The sequence below is a fragment of the Eumetopias jubatus genome, unplaced genomic scaffold (genome assembly GCF_037043125.1).
Source record: "Eumetopias jubatus isolate StellerSeaLion01/CBP00866 unplaced genomic scaffold, mEumJub1_p1.0 scaffold_14, whole genome shotgun sequence".
Lineage (NCBI taxonomy): Eukaryota > Metazoa > Chordata > Mammalia > Carnivora > Otariidae > Eumetopias > Eumetopias jubatus.
In genome coordinates, this window is record NW_028274820.1 from 57,969,931 (window position 1) to 57,988,815 (window position 18,885).

The window sequence follows — 18,885 nt, forward strand, 5'->3', positions numbered from 1 at the left end:
TGGCCCAGTTGGTGGAGCACGTGATTCTTGATCTCAGGGTCGTGAGTTAAAGCCTCATGTTGGGCATAAAGCTTATTACTTAAATAAAAATACAATTTAAAGAAAAATTAATACTGATCCTTCTCAAACTCTTGGAATCTCCTTTTTCAAGGCCAGTATTACCGTGATAACAAGACCAGACAAGGAGGCCACAAGAAAACTACAGACCAATATCCGTGATGAACATAGATGCAAAAGTCCTCAACAAAATATTCACAAGCTGACTTTAACAGTACATTAAAAGGCTCATACACCATGATCAAATGGGATTTATTCCAGGAATGCAAGGATGGCTGAACTTCCATAAATCAAGCAACATGATACACTGCAGTAACAAAATGAAGGATAAGAATCATATGATCATCTCAATAGATGCAGAAAAAGCATTTGACAAAATTCAACATCCATTTATGATATTTAAAAAAAGGTCAATAAAGTATAGAGACCATGTACTTCAACATAAAAAGGCTATATATGACAAGCCCAAAGCTAACATCATTAATGGTGAAAAGCAGAAAGCTTTTCCTCTAAGATCAGAAACAAGACAAGGATGCCCACTCTCACCACTTTTATTCAATATAGTATTAGGGTCCTAGCCAGAGCAATTAGGATAGAAAAGGAAATAAAACACATCCAAATTGGAAAGAAAGAAGTAAAACCGCCACTATTTATGGATAACATGATACTATATATAGGAAATAAAGTACCAAAAAACTATAAGAACAAATAAATTTAGACAAGTTACAGGATACAAAATCAATACACAAAACTCTGTTGTGTTTCTATATACTAATGAATAATCAGAAGAGAAACTAAGAAAATCCCACTTATAATTACATCAAAAAGAATAAAATACCTAGGAATAAACTTAACCAAGGAGGTAAAAGACCTCTACACTGAAAACTATAGGACGCTGATGAAAGAAATTGAAGAAGACACAAATAAATGGAAAAATAGTCTGTGTTCATGAATTGGAAGAATTAATATTGTTAAAATGTCCATACTACCCAAAGCAATGTACACATTGGATGCCATCTGTATCAAAATTCCAATGGTATTTTTCACAGAAATAGAACGAACAAACCTAAAATTTGTATGGAACCACAAAAGACCCCAAATAGCCAAGGCAATCTTGAGAAAGAAGAACAAAGCTGGAGGCATCACATTGTCTTATTTCAAACTGTATTACAAAGCTATACTGATCAAAACAGTACAGTATTGGCATAAAAACAGACTGTAGATCAATGGAACAGAATAAAGAGCCCAGAATAAATGCAATTTATGACACAAAGCCAGAAATATACAATGGGGAGAAGACAGTCTCTTTAGTAAGCAGCACTGGGAAAACTGTACAGCCATATCAAAAGAATGATACTGGATCACTGTTTTACACCATACACAAAAACTAACTCAGATTTGAACATAAGCCCTGAAACCACAAAACTCCTAGAAGAAAACAACAAAGTTAATAAGCAACTTGAGACTGCATTTGCTGTCAGATCCAAAAAAAAAATCATATAACACTGGGTGTTATACACAAATAATGAATCATGGAACACTACATCAAAAACTAATGATGTAATGTACAGTGATTAACATAAAAAAAAGCTCATAGATACAGAGAACAGATTGAGGGTTTCCAGAAGGAGGAGGCAAGTGGGGGGGGGCGGTTGGGAAAGATGGAAATGAATGAGTGTGGTTAAAAGTACAAACTTCCAGCTATTAAAAAAGTGAAACATGAGCATGTTATGTACAGCATGATGTCTATCGTTAACAATACTGTATTGTATATTTGAAAGTTGCTAATAAATGTTAAAAATTCCCATAAAAATTTGTAAGAAAGAAAAATTTTAACTATGTATTAACTAGACATACTGTGATCATTTTACAATGTATACAAATATGAAATTGTGGTACATCTAAAACTAATATGATGTAAATTTTATCTCTTTTTAAAAGTTAGGCACTGTAGAGCTGGTAACTGGTTATTATTTAGAAAGCTGCAGACAGGACTCAAGGAGAGGCCATTTCCTGTTCCAGCATTTTCCCCAGGTTCTAAAGAGAGAAGACTGTTTTTATAAGAGGGAAAGGTCAACTCAGAAGGGCAGAGGATTAGCAGGAACACTATTGGAAGGGCTTTACAATGAAAGAGCTGATCTGACCTCTGCAGTGACCAACATGTAAATGAGATATCAATTCAGAGAGATGCAAGAGGGCATTGTTGGTTCAGAAATTGACTAGATATTTTCAGCTGCACTTAAAGATTCCACTACCCCCAAGCTTCCAGCTCAGAAACAGCAAATCTCATGTTATGGGTCAACTCCCACTCCACTTGGAAGCTCAAGTTATTATTATTTTTTTAAGATTTATTTATTTGACAGAGAGAGACACAGCGAGAGCAGGAACACAAGCAGGGGGTGTGCGAGAGGGAGAAGCAGGCTTCCCGCTGAGCAGGGACCCCCGACGTGGGACTCGATCCCAGGACTCTGGGATCATGACCTGAGCCGAAGGCAGCTGCTTAATGACTGAGCCACCCAGGCGCCCTATGATTAATTTTTTTAAAAAACTGAAGATCTGCTTGGCATCTATTCCTCTGTGGTGCTGGGGAGGAACCATGAATGCATCCTGAACTCAACACCTCAAATAATATCACTGGGAAGGGAAGTTGTGGGGAAAAGGATCCTGGGCTGATGGGCCAGGTCTTGCCTTTCCTTGAAGGAACTGAAAGCCTACACAGAGTGGCTACCTTCTGCTAACCCAGCCCCTCTGGCATGGTGAATTATGGATGGCAGTGGTAGAGGAGTGGCAGGGCGGGGTCCACGGGTAGGTGATAACTTCATGGCCATGCCCCTGGGAGGGCCATCTCAGGATCAGCGTAGAAGCTGTGTTGACTGGGCCCAGCATCCTAGTGCATCAGGATGCTCTCCACAGTCTCCCTACCCAAATGGCCACAAAGTGGCTAGTAAGTTTGTAAAGAGGATCAGAGGTACCAAAACACTAAGGGAGAGAACAGTTGTCAAATGAAAGCCACTGCCACGCAGCAGTGTCAAGGCTCAAGTGTGAACTGCAGGCTGTGTTTGAGGAGATGCCTTCCTTCCTGTGCTGCTGGGGGTGTGTGTCCGCAGACAGCCCTCCCCGAAGGAGGAGAGAGACATGCTCTCCGAGAGAATTGAAGAGGCTGGTGTCACACGAGTCTGACTTCATGGCAATCATAAAAGCTTCCTCAGCCTTCCACTTACCCTCCCTGTATTGCTGAAAGGGAGGAAACCACAGGTACCAAATCTTGCACAATAGTAAGCAAAGCAATTTCAAAGCAGCAACAGCATTTCTTTTTCCCTACCTGCTAGGGCACTGACCAAGAAGTAGGCCGTAGAAAAGAGCTTCTGGTTGCTGAGTGTATCCTTCAGACCTGGACACCCACCCTGTACTCCGTACCCCACCAAACATAGGAAAGCCATGACATCCTGCTGCTGTGGGGGCTTCAGCTCCCCCAGCATTGCCAGTGGGGGCGACAGGCCGGTGACCACATCCTCACACTGCAGGGAGAGGAGAAAAGAGACAGACATAGTAAAGCCAGAGGCCAAGCTGAGCCTCTATCCCACGACACGCAACCGCTTACCCTTCTGCTATCTCACAAGAAAAGCAAAACCCTGCATTCTTTTATTTTGAAATCACTAATCTCTCATAAGGAGAGCATAAACAGCCTTGCCAGGTACTATTCTTTCAAAGAGAGGGGAGGACAGATGCAGGGAACTATGGATAGAACCTTCCAGGACAAGGCAGGGTCTGTCGGCTTGTACCGGGGACCAGGAATGGGTGACTACATGCAGAACTAAGGAAGGGAACATAAAAGCATTGTCCCATCATGGTTCTCCAGCTTTTAACTTGGCACACCAGCCCCTAACCACATTCCCAGCTGGGCCAAGGCAGCCTCAGCCATCCACATTGGGCCTGCTGGGAGGTGGGTGGCCCTGCCAGTGAAGGCCACCTCAGCCAGCTCAGGACCACCTAGTGAGCTCGTATCCATTGTAACTCCACATCAGATGCATTAATAAACGCCAGCCCACACCACCTGAGCAGCTTGCTCCTGCACCTGACAGGGCAGTTGATGTTCTTTCCAAAGGGGACTGGTCTGAGATTTCCCTCTTGGAAGGAGCTATTTTAGGAAGTATAAATCAGTGGGCTTTTTGAAACATTTGTGTTCTCCCTGGGGCTAGCACACCCTTCTGTGAGCTTCACATCCTCCAGAACACCCCAGAACTCCTGGACTATTGGACTATTTTCAACAATTGCAGGTTCCATCACTGGTAGCTAAGGTCTTTTGGCACAATCCAATTGCAAGAGGAAAAAATAACTGAATGCTCTCTTGGAAACCATTAAGCATTGAATCAGAAAATCAGAGTTCAACAACTCTGAAAAATAGAATAACAAAAAAACCAAAATAAAAAGCTATCATATAAATCATCTTAATAGTGCCCCAGCCCCCTTAACAAAGGAGAGTACAAAGTCTGGCAGGTTGGCAGCTGGTGTGTCCGTCACCATTTGTACAAATAATAGTTAAGGAATTCAGCCTCCCCAGAAAATCCTTCTGCTACAAAACAGAAAAATATAAAGACCTGCTAATTTTAATCTATTCTAAATAGAATAAGTTGACTTACGGGACTCTACCATACAGCCCCCTTGTAGTGGGATGGAATCATGGCCCCTCAAATATATGTTCACCTGGAACTTCAGAGTATGACCTTATTTGGAGTAAGAATAAGAGTCTGCAGATATCATTGAGGTAAGGATCTCAAGATGAGATGCTCCTAGACTGGAGTGGGCCCTATATCCAATGGTGAGTGTCCTTTAAGAGAAAAGGGGAAGACACTGACACAGAGGACAGAGGCATGGGGAGACAGAGACTGGAGAAGTGTGGCCACAAGCCAAGGAGCATCAGGAGCCACCAGAAGCTGGAAGAGGCAGGGAAGGGTTCTCCACCGCCCACCTCCCCCGAGCCTGTGGGGGAAGCAGGGCCCTGCTGACTTCTGGCCTCCAGAACAGACTCTTAAGAGAATAAATTTCTGTTGTTCGAAGCCACAGAGTTTGTAGTAACTTGTTACAACAGCCCTTAGGGAACCAATCTACCCTTCGATTCCTGACATCAGCCACCTTTCTTCGGTTAGAACACTAAGGACCTGGGAGTAAGAAAAAAAGAAGCTTGAAGGTTTAAAGGAGGTGGAGACATTTCAAATACAATCTTATCCCAGCTCACGGCTTTATCCCAAGAGGTCTAGCCTGCCCACATCTCCCGGAAACCCAGGTGGAAACAGTCTCGAGAGGTCTCTGGTCTTACCACTTGCTCCAGGGCCACAAGTGACTCTTCGTCAGACAGGACCGCCTGGAGGACATCGCTCAGCGCTGTCTGCTGCTGTTCCGGCAACCCCGCAAAGGGATGGAAGTTCCTCTCCAAGAGCAGAGTGGCTGTGAGGGCACAGAGTGCGCCCCGCGTCAGGACCGCTGTGCGCACCTCCGGACGGGGGACTTCCCCGAGCAGGGCCAGTCGTGGAGCTCGAGTCGGGCCTCGAGCTGGCTACCGCCCTGCGCATTTTCAATAACCAGAAACAAGGGGTCGAAAAGAGACAAGCGAGAGGGCCGCCCAGATCTGCTTCTGACTTCACTCTTGTTCTGATGACTCACTAAACATTAAGTCTATTTTCTGGAAAAGTCTGATCAATTATTTAGATCCCTCTTTAGCATGATTTCTAGAGAAGTAAGTTATCCAGGCTGAATTATTAACTATCAGTCAGTGCTTTTACAGGTCTCCACAGCCATGCAAATCCAAAGGCAATTATTTTCCACCTTCTTTCTTCTAATACCGTGCAGTTTTTTTATCCTTTAATATTAATGCTTGCTTCTCAAAGTCTGACACCCTGTTTTCATGGCAAACGCAGCCATTCCACTTTTCCCACTCATTATTCTTCACCCATCCTGGAGAACGGGCACACAGGCCCATCTGGCTAGGTTATGCACATCCTCTGCAGGATGCTTGAGGCTCTCTCCTTAAATCTTTTTTTTTTTTAAAGACACTGAAACACTTCTAGTAAATTAAGCCCAGTGGGGATTTAAAAGCAAGATTTGATAAACCACAGCTTTCATATGCAGGAATGCATACTAATACATAATGTACTACACCTCTGCTGATGGCAGATTCCAGCACACAGCTGTCAGCCCCATGGAGAGAAGAGGTCCCATCAGTCCCTGACATATTCAGAAACTTCTCTATGAACACAGCTGGGTCTTTGCCATGCCAGCCTGGAGAGAAGAGCTTTCCTGGTTGGTCTGAGGGCACACAGGCCAGGCTGCCCCCCCTCCTACTCCTGTTTCACAGGCCCAGCCATCGCACTCCACCCCAGGCTGACTGGAATGGCCAACGGACAGGGCGGACTGGTGGGAGAGGAGATGATAAGGAAGCTGCAGCCCACGACCCGTCTCGTCACTTCCCTGTAGCACAGTTCAAGGCTGCGGGGCCACTCTGCTGTGGTTCTAACCCACGGCAGTGCTGAAACGGCAGCTGGAAGTCACACCCAATCAGCCATCTCAAGGAAGCAGAGGATGGGGACGCCCATCTTAAGACTGGGCCTTCCTTGCCATTTCTTCCAATGCTGGCACTTTTGCTACAGAAACAGAAGCATCTTCTGGTTTGGGACTCACCAAAGCCCCACAGGTAAGAATCTTCTTCTCCTCCCAGCCAGACCATATTCGGAGCTGCTCCTAGCTCTTTTTACCAAGCTCTTTCCTGATTGTGTGTTTCACCTTTTCCTTGCCTGTTTCCTCTCCTGCCATATACTACGCTCCCCACCGCCCATAGCACCACGAGAAAAGCCCATTTTTTAAAACACAGCATGCTACGGGGAATAAAAGGAGCTGCTGCAGGCACGTCCCAGGTACTCCCCTCCTCCTCCCCGGATGCCATGGCACCGCAGTGCTTCAGTCCATGTGGACAGAGAGCCCCCAAGAGAGCATTTCGAAATGCTGACAAAGCCTTGCCTGTGTTGGCAGTGAAGGCTGGAATATCATGAAACATGCAAATTTGGGGTTCCCTCTCTTTGTTGCTGACTAGCTATTTTGAATGCAAGTCTTCTGTGGTTAAAATGAAAGAAAATGCCCTCTCAGTCCTCAGTCTTCCACCCCTTCCTCAAAACAGGGCACCTAAGACCTGAGGTTCCCTAAGATCCCGCTGAGGTGCATCCTGCTGAGTGGACGACGTCCAACTTGGAGGCACTGTCCTCTCTGTGCTCCACTAAGTCTCTAAAGAGTCCTCGCTCATGAAGGCCACATCACCTCTTGCAGTGCAGTGCAAGTAGCCATCAGCTCACCACACCCCACCCTGCTGGCAATACCTTGTGTTAAAACACTCAACGGCCAATCCAAGGCAGATGGTCCCTGCCCAGCATCTGGCATGTCCCCAAATGCAAACTCTTGAAAGGGCAGAGGGTCCATGAAGACAGGGCCACTTCTCTCAAGCTCGAAGCCACCATGCTTCCCTTGTAGGAGGCAGAATTCTGTAATGTGGGAGAAAAGGACAAGGCAGGCACAGGGTTAGCCAGGCCTTGTTAGCACACATCAGACCCAGCTTTACCTAATGGGGAAGGGGGGTGGAGGACACATGCACTCTGATCCCGTAAACCCACTTCCTACACGTTAGGCTATTTGATAAAAACTCAGCCTCTTCCTACAGTTACAGGAGAAATGGCTGTTCTCAACATAAAGCTCTCCAGTGTGTCCTCTGAAGAGGGAGGAAGCAGTCTTTGAAACGGAAGTATTTCCTTAGCCTGATTTGAACAAACAGCTAAATAACAAAATTCAACTACGTAAATGTTAAAGTGACACCATTTGGGGCCTGTGGTTTTGTTTTTAACAAAACCAAATATTACACAACTCATCATGTATGAAACAAAAAATTTAAATGTGATTAATAATTTTGATTTGATTGAACTGATAAAAGTATTACTGATAACATATTTAAGTATACGAGTGGTATGTAGTTGTATTTTTAAAGTCTTTTCATTAGTAAATCAAATAATACAGAATAAAGAATGTACTTCTGCAATTGTATGAATGAATCTTACAAACATGTTGAGTGGGAAAAAACAGACACAAATGAATACATTCTTCATGAATCTATACGAAGGCAAAACTAGTCTTTTTAAAACAGCTTATCTGTTTAGATATACTGACATATTTACAGACAGAACAATATAATGCCTAGGATTTGTTTCAAAATACTTGAGTAGGCTGGAGTGAGGTGGTAAAGTTACAGATGAAACATGAATCACCCTAGTTATTAAAGCTGGATGGCAGGTACATGGGAGTTCACTGTATTCTCTCTACTTTTGAACATGTATGAAATTTTCCATAATAAAGTTTTTTAAATGTTTCCTTAAATACTTCCATAGTTAAGAACCCAACTAAGGTAACAGCTATTATGTAATAATAATGTCCTTAATAAGCCAAAACAGTAAGTGAACTTGTGAATTAGGGTTCTTTTTAAAATGTTTCTAATTGGGGCGCCTGGGTGGCTCAGTCATTAAGCATCTGACTTCGGCTCAGGTCATCATCCCAGGATCCTGGGATCAAGCCCCGCATCGGGCTCCCTGCTAAGAGGGAAGCCTGCTTCTCCCTTTCCCACTCCCCCTGCTTGTGTTCCCTCTCTCTCTCTGCCAAATAAATAAAATCTTAAAAAATAATAAGATGCTTCTAATTAATAATTTGTGTACTTAAGCACAGGCTATAGAATAAAAATGTGGAAGGCATGAGGATTAGCACATATTTTTATTTGCTTGTGAGCACAAATGACATAAAAGATCAAATAGCTGTCTAAAGACGAAGGAAATAATCCATTTACTCACTCATGACCCACGCTCACTGGGCATCCAGAGCAGCCCTGGCTCACTTTGCCCTTTGCACCAGGCACTGAGGCAGATGAATGTGAACCAGCCCTCAGGTGATAACTTTGCTCTAGGACAGCCACCATGACTTTAACATCGTCTCAAATCCTGCCAAGAGCCGGGCAGGGCCGCCAACTGGTATTTTAGGAATCTCTGGCACCAGCTCCACTCTTGCCCGTACACATGCACGGGCCCCTGAAGACGCTGCCAATTCTTTCATTCTCTTCAGTGTCAGGCACTGTGCTAGGAGCCAGTGACACAAAGCAACTACAGTCCAGGCCTCGACAAGTATGTTACGAGTGGGGACAGAGGTAACATAGATGGTGTGGGAGGAGGTGGACAGGTCCCTGAAGCCAGAGTGAGAACTAGAAAAGGTTTCTTGGATGAAGCAGTGTCTAAGGAACCCCCTAAAGTTTCGGTAGGAATTAGGCAAAGAGGCAGAGAGCACGCAGGCCATCATAGAACTCAGGGATAAGAGGTGACAGGACTGTCCCCAGATGGGGTTAACTGGTGACAGCCGCAGCAGCTGGAGGTTAGGAGGAAGGCCGGACAAATCCTGGGGCTGGGTCACAACGCACCTGTCAAAGGGAGTCTTGGAAGGGTGTTTAAGCAGATATGTGAAGTGACCAAATTTTTATTCTTAAATAGTCACATTAGCTATACTGCTAAGATGGAACAGATGGGGAAAGGTTCGGAGAAGCAGGGGAGCCAATTAAGAGTGTGTGGTGGGACCCAGTAGGGAGATGCTTTCAAGGCCAACAGACCAGCCGAGGAGGGCACAGGCCCAGGCAGGGTGGGGAGCACAGGCTCCTGTCCACGGGGCATCCAATCAGAAGGACACGCTGAAAGGACAGTGGCATAATGCCTGATTATACAAAGCACAAGGCGAAAGTTCAAGACTATAAAGTGATGTTTCTGACTGGCTATAAGGAGGAGCTGTTGGTGAAGGAAGGGGTCGTGGCTGAGAGAATCTCTTGGTGAGGACAGGCCGCACAGGTGCCTCCCCCAAGGGACACAGAGGGAGTCAGCCTCTGCTTAAAGTTTCAGAGGACAAACAGGATTGTTGTCACGTGTATTTCCTCCCAAAAGGTGGGAGGAGACCAGGCAGCCTCTTAAGGGCCCTTCTGGCCCCTGCAGGTCTATGTTTATGAAGCCAGATCAGAATATTCTGTGGCAAGAGCAACAGAAAACACAGGAAAATGGGAAAAAAGCAGAACTGGCTTAAGAATTAGGCAGTGAGTCACATGCAATGTCAGCCCGGCCACCAGGCTGCACAGGCATGACAGTCGGCAGCAGGAAAGAGCAATGAAGCGGGGCTTCCTAGGCCAGGGCTTGCGGAGGGAGCCAGAAGAACCTCCAGAATTCCCCTCCCCGGGCACCTCTTCTCCACAGCACAAAGAGGAGTTTATTTTCAAAGACAGCAGAAGCCAGCCAAGATAAAAGGCTTGAAACTGAAATGCAAACAGGAGCCACACCACACAAGGCTATGTCTTTCCAACCCCGTCTGAGAAAAGAGAGGTTCCCCGTGGGAGTGACAGGTGCCCCCGACAGGACTGCAAGGAGAGCAGGACACGGCCACCTCCTCGGAGAAACAGGGAGGGGTTCCCCGCAGGGGCCACAACCTTGACTAGCAGCCCCAGGCTGGTCCCCAGCCACCAAAGGTCCTCAGAGCACTCATGGGCAGCCTCGGGTGCAGACCAAGCTTTCAAGAGGCTTATAAAAGTGCCAGCCCATCTGGACAGGATAACCAGGCCTAAACATCTTAGTGTGGAGTCATGTACATGCATATGGTAACATGCTGATAACAAAAACCGGAGGGACAACTGAATCCTCTTAATAATCCTCTTAATCCCCACAGAAGTCTTCCAAAGAGACCAAATAAAATAATAATGCCGACGACACAAATTTGGAACCATGGCCTAAAGCCTGTAGGTCATGATTCTTGATATTCCTGGTATTTCATGTGCCCCTGACCAACCTCTCCAGACCAGCTTCTTCAAACTGACACCCTCACTCTTCGTCACCTCCATGAAAGGCAGGCTGCTCCACTTGGGAAAAGAAAGAGGGAGTCTCTGCCACTGCATCCCATGTCTCACATGGCCCAGGAGCTTGTGACTGTCCCGTGGGGACAGTCCACATTCTGAGTGCCTGTAGTTGTGGCTCCGTGGCAGGGTGACCCCGCGTGGGCCAAGTGCACACAAAAGGCTGACTCCTGGACTACTTTCTCCTCCCAACCCTCGCAGAGAACAAAGCGGGGGGGAGCGGAGCAGGAGACCACAATAGATATGTGCATGGTCTATTATGGCACCCCTTTTAAAACTTTCTCATTATGGAAAAGGTGAAATGGCACAAGAATAGAGCAGTACAATAAACCTCCACATACCCACTGACCAGCTCTGACGATCGCTCTTTACCTCTCCGGACCCCGTGCACACACACATTACATTTCACCCAGATCACTTTTGAAGCAAACCACAGACGTGTTACCATTTCATCTGTGAAGACTTCAGTATAAATCTCTAAAAACGAAGACTCTTTTTTATAAACATAACTATGACATCACCATGCCTTAACAAGTCAATCATTATGTTACATTTATTCATTCCTGGCCCCCAGAAGTGGTCAGTTTTCTTGGGCTTGACACAACCTCCTCCCAGGACGAGCAGGAGGGAGGGGCCATAAGCATCTAAGATCCACAGACACGAGCAAAGCAAAAGCCCGTATTTTCTTCAAATGATGCAATGACCAGGATCTCCCAGCTTTGAACACTGGTGATCAGCAGAGCAAGGTCAAGTGTCATGTTTTTGGCTTCACACCGCGGGGGAAGGAAGGTGAGATGCCGCTGAGGACAGTAAGATTAAGAGTTGAGACGGAGTACGTAATAAACAACCACTGCGCCAGGCACTTGGTGTGCTCATCCAACTGTGACCACAGCTCCACGACGGAATGTCTCTCCCCCTCCAGACATGGGGAGTCAAGACTCAGTGACACCCACAACTTGCTTGAGGCCCCACAGGATGCCACGGCACCAGGGCTGAGACCCGGTCTTCTGATGGCACAGCCCACATTGCTGACCCTGTGCCATGCTGGTGAAAGCTCGCCCAGCCCGATGTCCTCCCAACGCAGCCCACCTGCCCCCGTTGTCCTGGGACACCCCCCGTGCTTCCCCTCTCTTTCCTCTAATACCCAGAGCGGAAGGCAGCACTCACCGAACTGGCCGTCCAGTTTCACATACAACTCGATGATGCCATAGGCGAGGGCGGTGGGAGCAGGGATCTCCAGCACCACATTGGTGTCCTTGATGATATTCCCATCCTCCTTTGTGGACACCTGTGAGTGAGAGTACATGATGCCATCTGTGTGCTCAGCCTCCCCCAGGCTTCTCTCTGCCTCCCCACCATGGTCGGCCTAGGGCCTTGAGCACGAGGGGCATTTGTCAAATGCCCAAGGGATGGAGTAGAAAAGAGAAGCCGGCCAGCAGACGTAAGGATTTTATCCTTGTGGGCCTCATGATGTAGTGCACACATTGGGAGTCAATGAGCAAACTTCAGTGGGGACACAAAAGCGGGATTCCAGAGTGTGGGCAACAGTGAGGCTAGGTCTATGGTACTGAATAAAGAAGATAAATAGGGTAACTTCTCACTTCCCTCACAGAGGATTAGGGTAACCACTTCAACATCCCGGACAATGATGAAAATCCAAACAATGTCAAAGCCTGACTGGAAGAACTAAGCTAAGAGCGAGGAGCCCCCAAAAGGACATCATTCCAGACTCCTGTCGACAACACACTGTGTGTTAAACAAATGTGGTGGGGGGGGGGGGCAGGAGGGAGGAGAGGTAAGGATGAGAGGAGGATTGCCAGGAAATGCCAAGCAGTCAGGCACCATAGCTCTCTCCTTCCAACACTGTTACAAATATGACCCTTTCCCATGATGGTCTAAGGAGAAGATCGTTGCCTACACACTGGAGATCAGAGACTCCTTTTAGCAACTTGATCCCGGTTGGTATGAGGACAGCCAGCCTCCTGATTCCTAGGCAGGCACCAGGCCTACGGTGGGGGGACCACCACGGGCAGAAACACCGGCAGGGCTGGCCAAAGCTGTCTCCTGTCAGGCACCTCCCTCATCACTGCCCCAGCGAGAGTCCAGCTGCATACCGGACCTCTGTCTCCACTTCCTTTCCAAATACAACTTTCCCGGGTCCTCTAGCAAAAGCCAAAAGGCACCCCAGGAAGCAAATGTCTAAGAATAGGACATCAGGCACCATGGCAAGCTGTGGAGGAAACAGTCTGGGGTTGGTAGCCTCTTGTTCCACAGAAGTTCAGTACTGGCTCAGGGATCAGCCTGATAAGACTGTCTCTATTTTAATCCAGAAGCTTCTGTTTATGTGTATATAGACACATACACTGCTTTTTACCTTCCCTCACTCAGTCCACGAAGGATGGGAGGCCGTTGATCTCAAAGTAATCATTTTGAGACCCCTGGCTCCGAGGGGCTCTGGCAGATACCTGTGCATTGATGCGGTCAGTACTCCTCTGACCCATTTTCTCTGGGGAAGCAACCAAGCCCGCGTGGCCATTCTGAGGGCCCTGTAGCCCTGGCCTCGGGTCTGCTTCTCCTGAAAGGTACAACCAGGGATGGTCCAGTGAGAGCCAACCCTGAGCACACTCTCCCCCGGGGTGGCAGCAGGCAGGCCGAGAGCCGCACCACCAGGACAGCGCCCACCTGAGGGGGATCTACCCCCAGGGAAGGCGGCACACGCGGCTTTCTGCAATTCTGAATTTTGAACTAGCAGTGAGCGAAGCCAGACGACCCTGAACGTTTCAGTTACAGAGCCAATAAGTTATTTCTCGTTCAAGCCAATTTGAAGTGGATTTCTATTGGCTCACTACAGAAGAGTCTGGACAAATGAAGACACCCCCAAAGAGGCCCCTGCCTCCCGCCTTGAGGACGGGGACCAGAGAGGCCACTGAGCCCACACGCTGCGCCTGCACACACCTGCACTGTCTTGGTCTGGATCCCCACCATGCCGCCGCACTTCTCCTCTATCTGAATGTGCTCTGATATCACACATGGCTGCGTCGTCACTATCTTCTGTGTCAGGACACACAGGACCTCATTCTTCCTCTCCAGCACCTGCTGCAGCACGGGGTCCCTCAGATTTATTGCTCTGAAAAAGAAAATTGGCTGTAAGCGGCCTAGTGCCTCAGAGGATATTGAGGCAGCATGGATTTTCTCCTCTCCCGTGGCTGAGTAAACAGGTAGCCAGCCACCAGCATCGTCGATTTCCTGGCAATGACAGAGGGAGCAGTTCATCCAGAAAGACAAATCTCACTTCCCCAGGCCACCCAGCGCTTCCAGGCATTCAGAGAAAGGCTGCTAGGAGGGAAGGGCGCCCCTATCACACAGCAACCCAAAGGGTGGGGGGCCTTGCACCCCGGGAGTGGGCTTTGTCATCTCATCACAGGAACGTGGGATTACTGCGGGGGGACGCTGACCAGTGGCTTCTCAAAGAGGAGAGAGGCACAAGCTTAACATACAAGTAGAAGGAAGAACCCAGAGTAGAATTAGAAAGGAACTTCTTAACCTGTCTGGGAAGGACGCATAATCTCTAAGAAGGACTTTAATGTCATTTTACAGATGCAGTCGCTGAAGCCAGATAGACATGGCCTGCCCAGGGTCCCCCAGCAGAGACTTGGGGCTCCCGGGTGGCTACCCTGGAGAATTTCGAACACGGGCTAAATTTCCATCTACAGGAGAGGATTAGAAGTAAACAAATAACCCCTGCGGACCCCTCTGACGCTATCTGTCTACAGAACGGACAGGGAAAGAACCCAATTAGAATTGGTGTTGGCACAAGAGCAACCGTAGTGCTCCTCTTGAGCTTTTTGGTTTGTTTGTTTTTTTAAGATTTTATTTATTTGAGAGAGAGAGTGAGTGGGTGAGGAACAGAGGGAGAGGGACAAGCAGACTCCACGCTCGGTGCATGGCCGGACCCGGGACTTGATCTCATGACCCTGAGATCATGACCTGAGCCAAAATCAAGAGTTGGGTACTCAACTGACTGAGCCACCCAGACACCGCCCCCCTCTTGATCTTTTTAAATAGACCAAGGCTAGTTACCTTAAAAAATTCAGCAGCACCTCTAACCACACACAGTGGAGGGTCACCCCCGACCTGGGACAAACACAAATTTGCCAGGGTTCAGAAAGTATCCCCAGAACAGGAGTGAGTAGTTGTAAGGTCCTGTCTCTGTGTGAAAAGCCGACCAGGTGTAAACTCCATCAACAGACAGACAAAACAATGAGACATTATTCAACCATAAGAAGGAATAATGTTCTGAGGCATGCTACCTCATGAACCAACCCTGAAGACGGTATGCTAAGTCAAATAAGCCAGGCAAAAAGGACAAATACTGGATGATTCTACTTATATGAAATACCTAGACTAGGCAAATTCATAATGACAAAGTAGATTCAAGAAGGGGCTGGGGGGCTGTTGGAGGAATGAGCAGTTCTTGCTCGATGGCTAGACACTTTCTGTTTGGGGGTGACAAAAAAGTTCTAGAAATAGATGGTGGTGATGGTTGCAAGAAAGTGTGAATGTACTTAGTGCCACTGAACTTACACTTAAAAGTGGTTAAAATGACAGATTTTATGTTATATATTTTTATTACAATTTAAAAAAATAGACACATGAATAACTGTTCAATCTCAGTAGTGTTCAAAGAAATGCAAATTATAGCAATGTTTCACACATATTAAATAAATAATATGGGGCACCTCACTGGCTCAGTCAGAGGACCATGAGACTCTTGACCATGGGGTCATGAGATTGAGCCCCACCTTGGGTACAGAGTTACTAATAAATAAATAAATCATGGGTTTATAAAAATAAATCGACAAAAACAATTTTTAAAAAGCTGTCCAGATGCACATTTCCAGGAAGGCATAGGAAACAGGGGCTTGGAGCTTGCCCACTGGGTTTCGAATCCCAGATCTGCCCTCCAGCTGGGTGAATCACTCCACCTCTGCACTTGCCTTTCTTGTGGATAAACGGATGGTAACAATGCTCTCATGGGGCTGTTATAGGGTCTAGATGAAATGACATGCAGTGAGCACAGAGTTAAATGCCACACAAACTCCAGCAGGCTCCAGCTACCTTCTGGCGTTCTTTGCTGAGGTCCCCCACATAAACCCCACTGGGTGCACTTGATGGGAATTATGAGTCATTTAATTGGGTTGGAGGCACTTTTTCACTCACTTGCTTAGAAACTTTCAATGACATGTGAACTAGGCCCTTCTGATGCTGAAGGCAATTTCAGCTTCTAGTAGATTCTTAAAAATCGACTGCTTCGATTACAGTTCAGGTACTAACTGCAGCCCACGTGAACACACACATCAGAAGGAGCAACTCCAATGCTGAATTATTTGCAAAGAAAAATTTGGCCTAAGCCACCCAAGACTCCATCGCTTAAAACACTGACTGACCTCCCTCCAGAGCCCCCATGCCAAACACCGGAAGGAGGAGGGTAAAAAGTCAACTGCAGGCATCTAACTTTCTTTTGCATCTGCTGGCAGGCCAGCCCTGAGACATGCACCTGTGAGGCCTAGTGGCCCACCACACGCTGGGAACAGAAGCTTGGCAGGCCACGGTCCACCTCCAAGGCTATGACTCCGGTGACCAGGGAGGAGACAGTAAACACGGGTAAGACCCATGCAGGCCAACTCAGAAATTTTCCACTGGGCTACAGAAGCAGGGCTGTGAGGGCAGCCACTCCCCACCCAGGTGGCTGGGATTCTGCTTCCCAGAACAATGCTGCCACCTTTGGGAAACCAAACACAGGACAAACCTAGTCATCTTCAGTTAGGAGAGGAGCCCTGTGTAGACAGAAGGGAAGCTAATTATGGGGAGAAAGGGATTGTTCATTTGACTCTTTGCAAAGCAACCTCAGAGGGACTTTTTCCCACCCCCTTGTCCTAGTGAACACCACCAGGCCCCAAGCAGTGCCAAGATGCAGAGCAGTCCATGGGAGCCAGAACCTGGCCGTGGCCCTTCTCAGAGCAGGAGTCTCTGTGCGCTGGGACTACCCTGGGGCCACCAAGTGAGGAAACCACCATATTTCAGTGTCATTCATTTACATTTATAATCCTGCATGTTTCATGTATGCATTTAAAGAAGTCTATGGGTTCTTTCAGACTGCTACAGGGGTTCAAGGAAAAAAAAGTTTAAAACCCTAATTTAGGGGTTTCATAAATGAGGAACAAGGAGGCCCAGAAAAGTTGAAGACAGTAACCTTTCTTTTTTTAAAAAAAGATTTTATTTATTTGACACAGAGAGAGGGAACACAAGCAGGGGGAGCAGCAGGCAGAGGAAGAGGGAGAAGCAGGCTCCCTGCTGAGCAGAGAGCCCAATGCGGGGCTCAATCCCAGGACCCCAGGATCATGACCTGAGCTGAAGGCAGATGCTTAACCTACTGAGCCACCGAGGCGCCCAAAGACAGTAACCTTTCTTAAAGCCCCACCCAGCCACGGCAGACCCACTGCGGCTATCTTGCTCCTCTGGGGGCGGGCACTGTCTCGCTATACCAGGAATGTGACCTTCACCTGTAGTGAAATCTTGTACTACTATGTCCATTCCCACATGTAAATATCTTGCCTGTCTAGCTAGACCCATGGCTGGGGCTGGAAGCAGGGATTATGCCCAAGCCCTCCGGGAATCCTCTTCAGAATCTCTCTGCCTGCCGGTCCTCTCTGACCCCATCGCCTGATGGCTGCAGCCATGTACCCTTAGAAAATCTTCCCCACACTGTCCTGATTAGCTCCACCTCCCTAGGCCCTGTTAAGAGCCACTGAACAACATGGACAGAATGTCTTCAGAAAGAGACAGAAGACACTATCCACAGTAGTTACCTCTTGAGCAGGGAACTAGATGGCTGGAAGATCAGGGGAGGAGACTCTTTACCTTTTCTCTTTTGATTGTTGACATTTAAACCATGTGAACATATCAGTTATTCAAAAAAATTTATTTTTAGGAGCTCCTGGATGTCTCAGTTAAGCGTCTGCCTTTAGCTCAGGTGATGATCCCAAGGTCCTGGGATCAAGCCCCCCCACATTGGGAATCCCTGCCCAGCAGGGAGTCTGCTTCTTCTTCTCCCTCTGCTCCTCCCTACCTTGGGCTCCCTTTTTCAAATAAAATCTTTTAATAAAATTTATTATTAAAAAAAAGACCTCTGGACAAACTGTAAGCTCCTGGAGGATGGAGTACCCTGCTCTTTTTATTGGTCTCTATGCCTGTACTTTCCACCTAGGCGATGGATAAATGAATAACTTATTACATAAATTCTAAAAGGCATGGTTGGAATAAATCTCCCTCCCCTACCAGGACTAAATCATGAAGAAATAGAAAATCTGAACACACCTATTACTAGTAAGGAGATCAAATCAGTATTAAAAACCTCCAACAAACAAAAGCCCAGGACCAGACAGCTTCCATGGTGAACTCCACCAAATATTCAAAAAACAATTAATTAATCCTTCTCAAAAATGCTTCCAAAAAAATAGAAGAGGAGGTGATGCTTCCAAACTCCTTTTATGAGATCAGCATTACCCTGATACAAAAACCAGACAAGGAGACCACAAAAAACATGAGTTACAGGCCAATATCCCTGATGAACACAGACACAAAATCCTCAACAAAATATAAGCAAGTCAAATTCAACAATGTATTAAAAGGAGAATATACCGTGATCAAGTGGGATTTGCTCCAGGGATTCAAGGCTGGTTCAACATCTGCAAATCAATCAGTATGCTCTATGATATCAATAAAATGAAGGATAAAAATCATATGACCATCTCAATAGATGCAGAAAAAGCAGAAAAGTCAACATCCATTTATGATAAAAACTCTCAACAAAG

At 46.8% G+C, this 18,885-nt stretch overlaps 1 protein-coding gene across 1 annotated transcript in view; it reads right to left on the reverse strand.

Moving 5' to 3' along the window:
- The window catches only part of GSDME (gasdermin E), a 64,038-nt gene that overhangs the window by 11,013 nt on the left and 34,140 nt on the right, over positions 1-18,885 (reverse strand). Inside the window, exons 4-8 of the mRNA XM_028119359.2 lie at positions 13,967-14,138; positions 12,179-12,299; positions 7,422-7,583; positions 5,375-5,502; positions 3,380-3,575 (exon numbers count right to left, since the gene is read on the reverse strand). Coding sequence (XP_027975160.1) covers positions 3,380-3,575; positions 5,375-5,502; positions 7,422-7,583; positions 12,179-12,299; positions 13,967-14,138 — 779 coding nt within the window. The remainder of the gene's footprint in view (positions 1-3,379; positions 3,576-5,374; positions 5,503-7,421; positions 7,584-12,178; positions 12,300-13,966; positions 14,139-18,885) is intronic.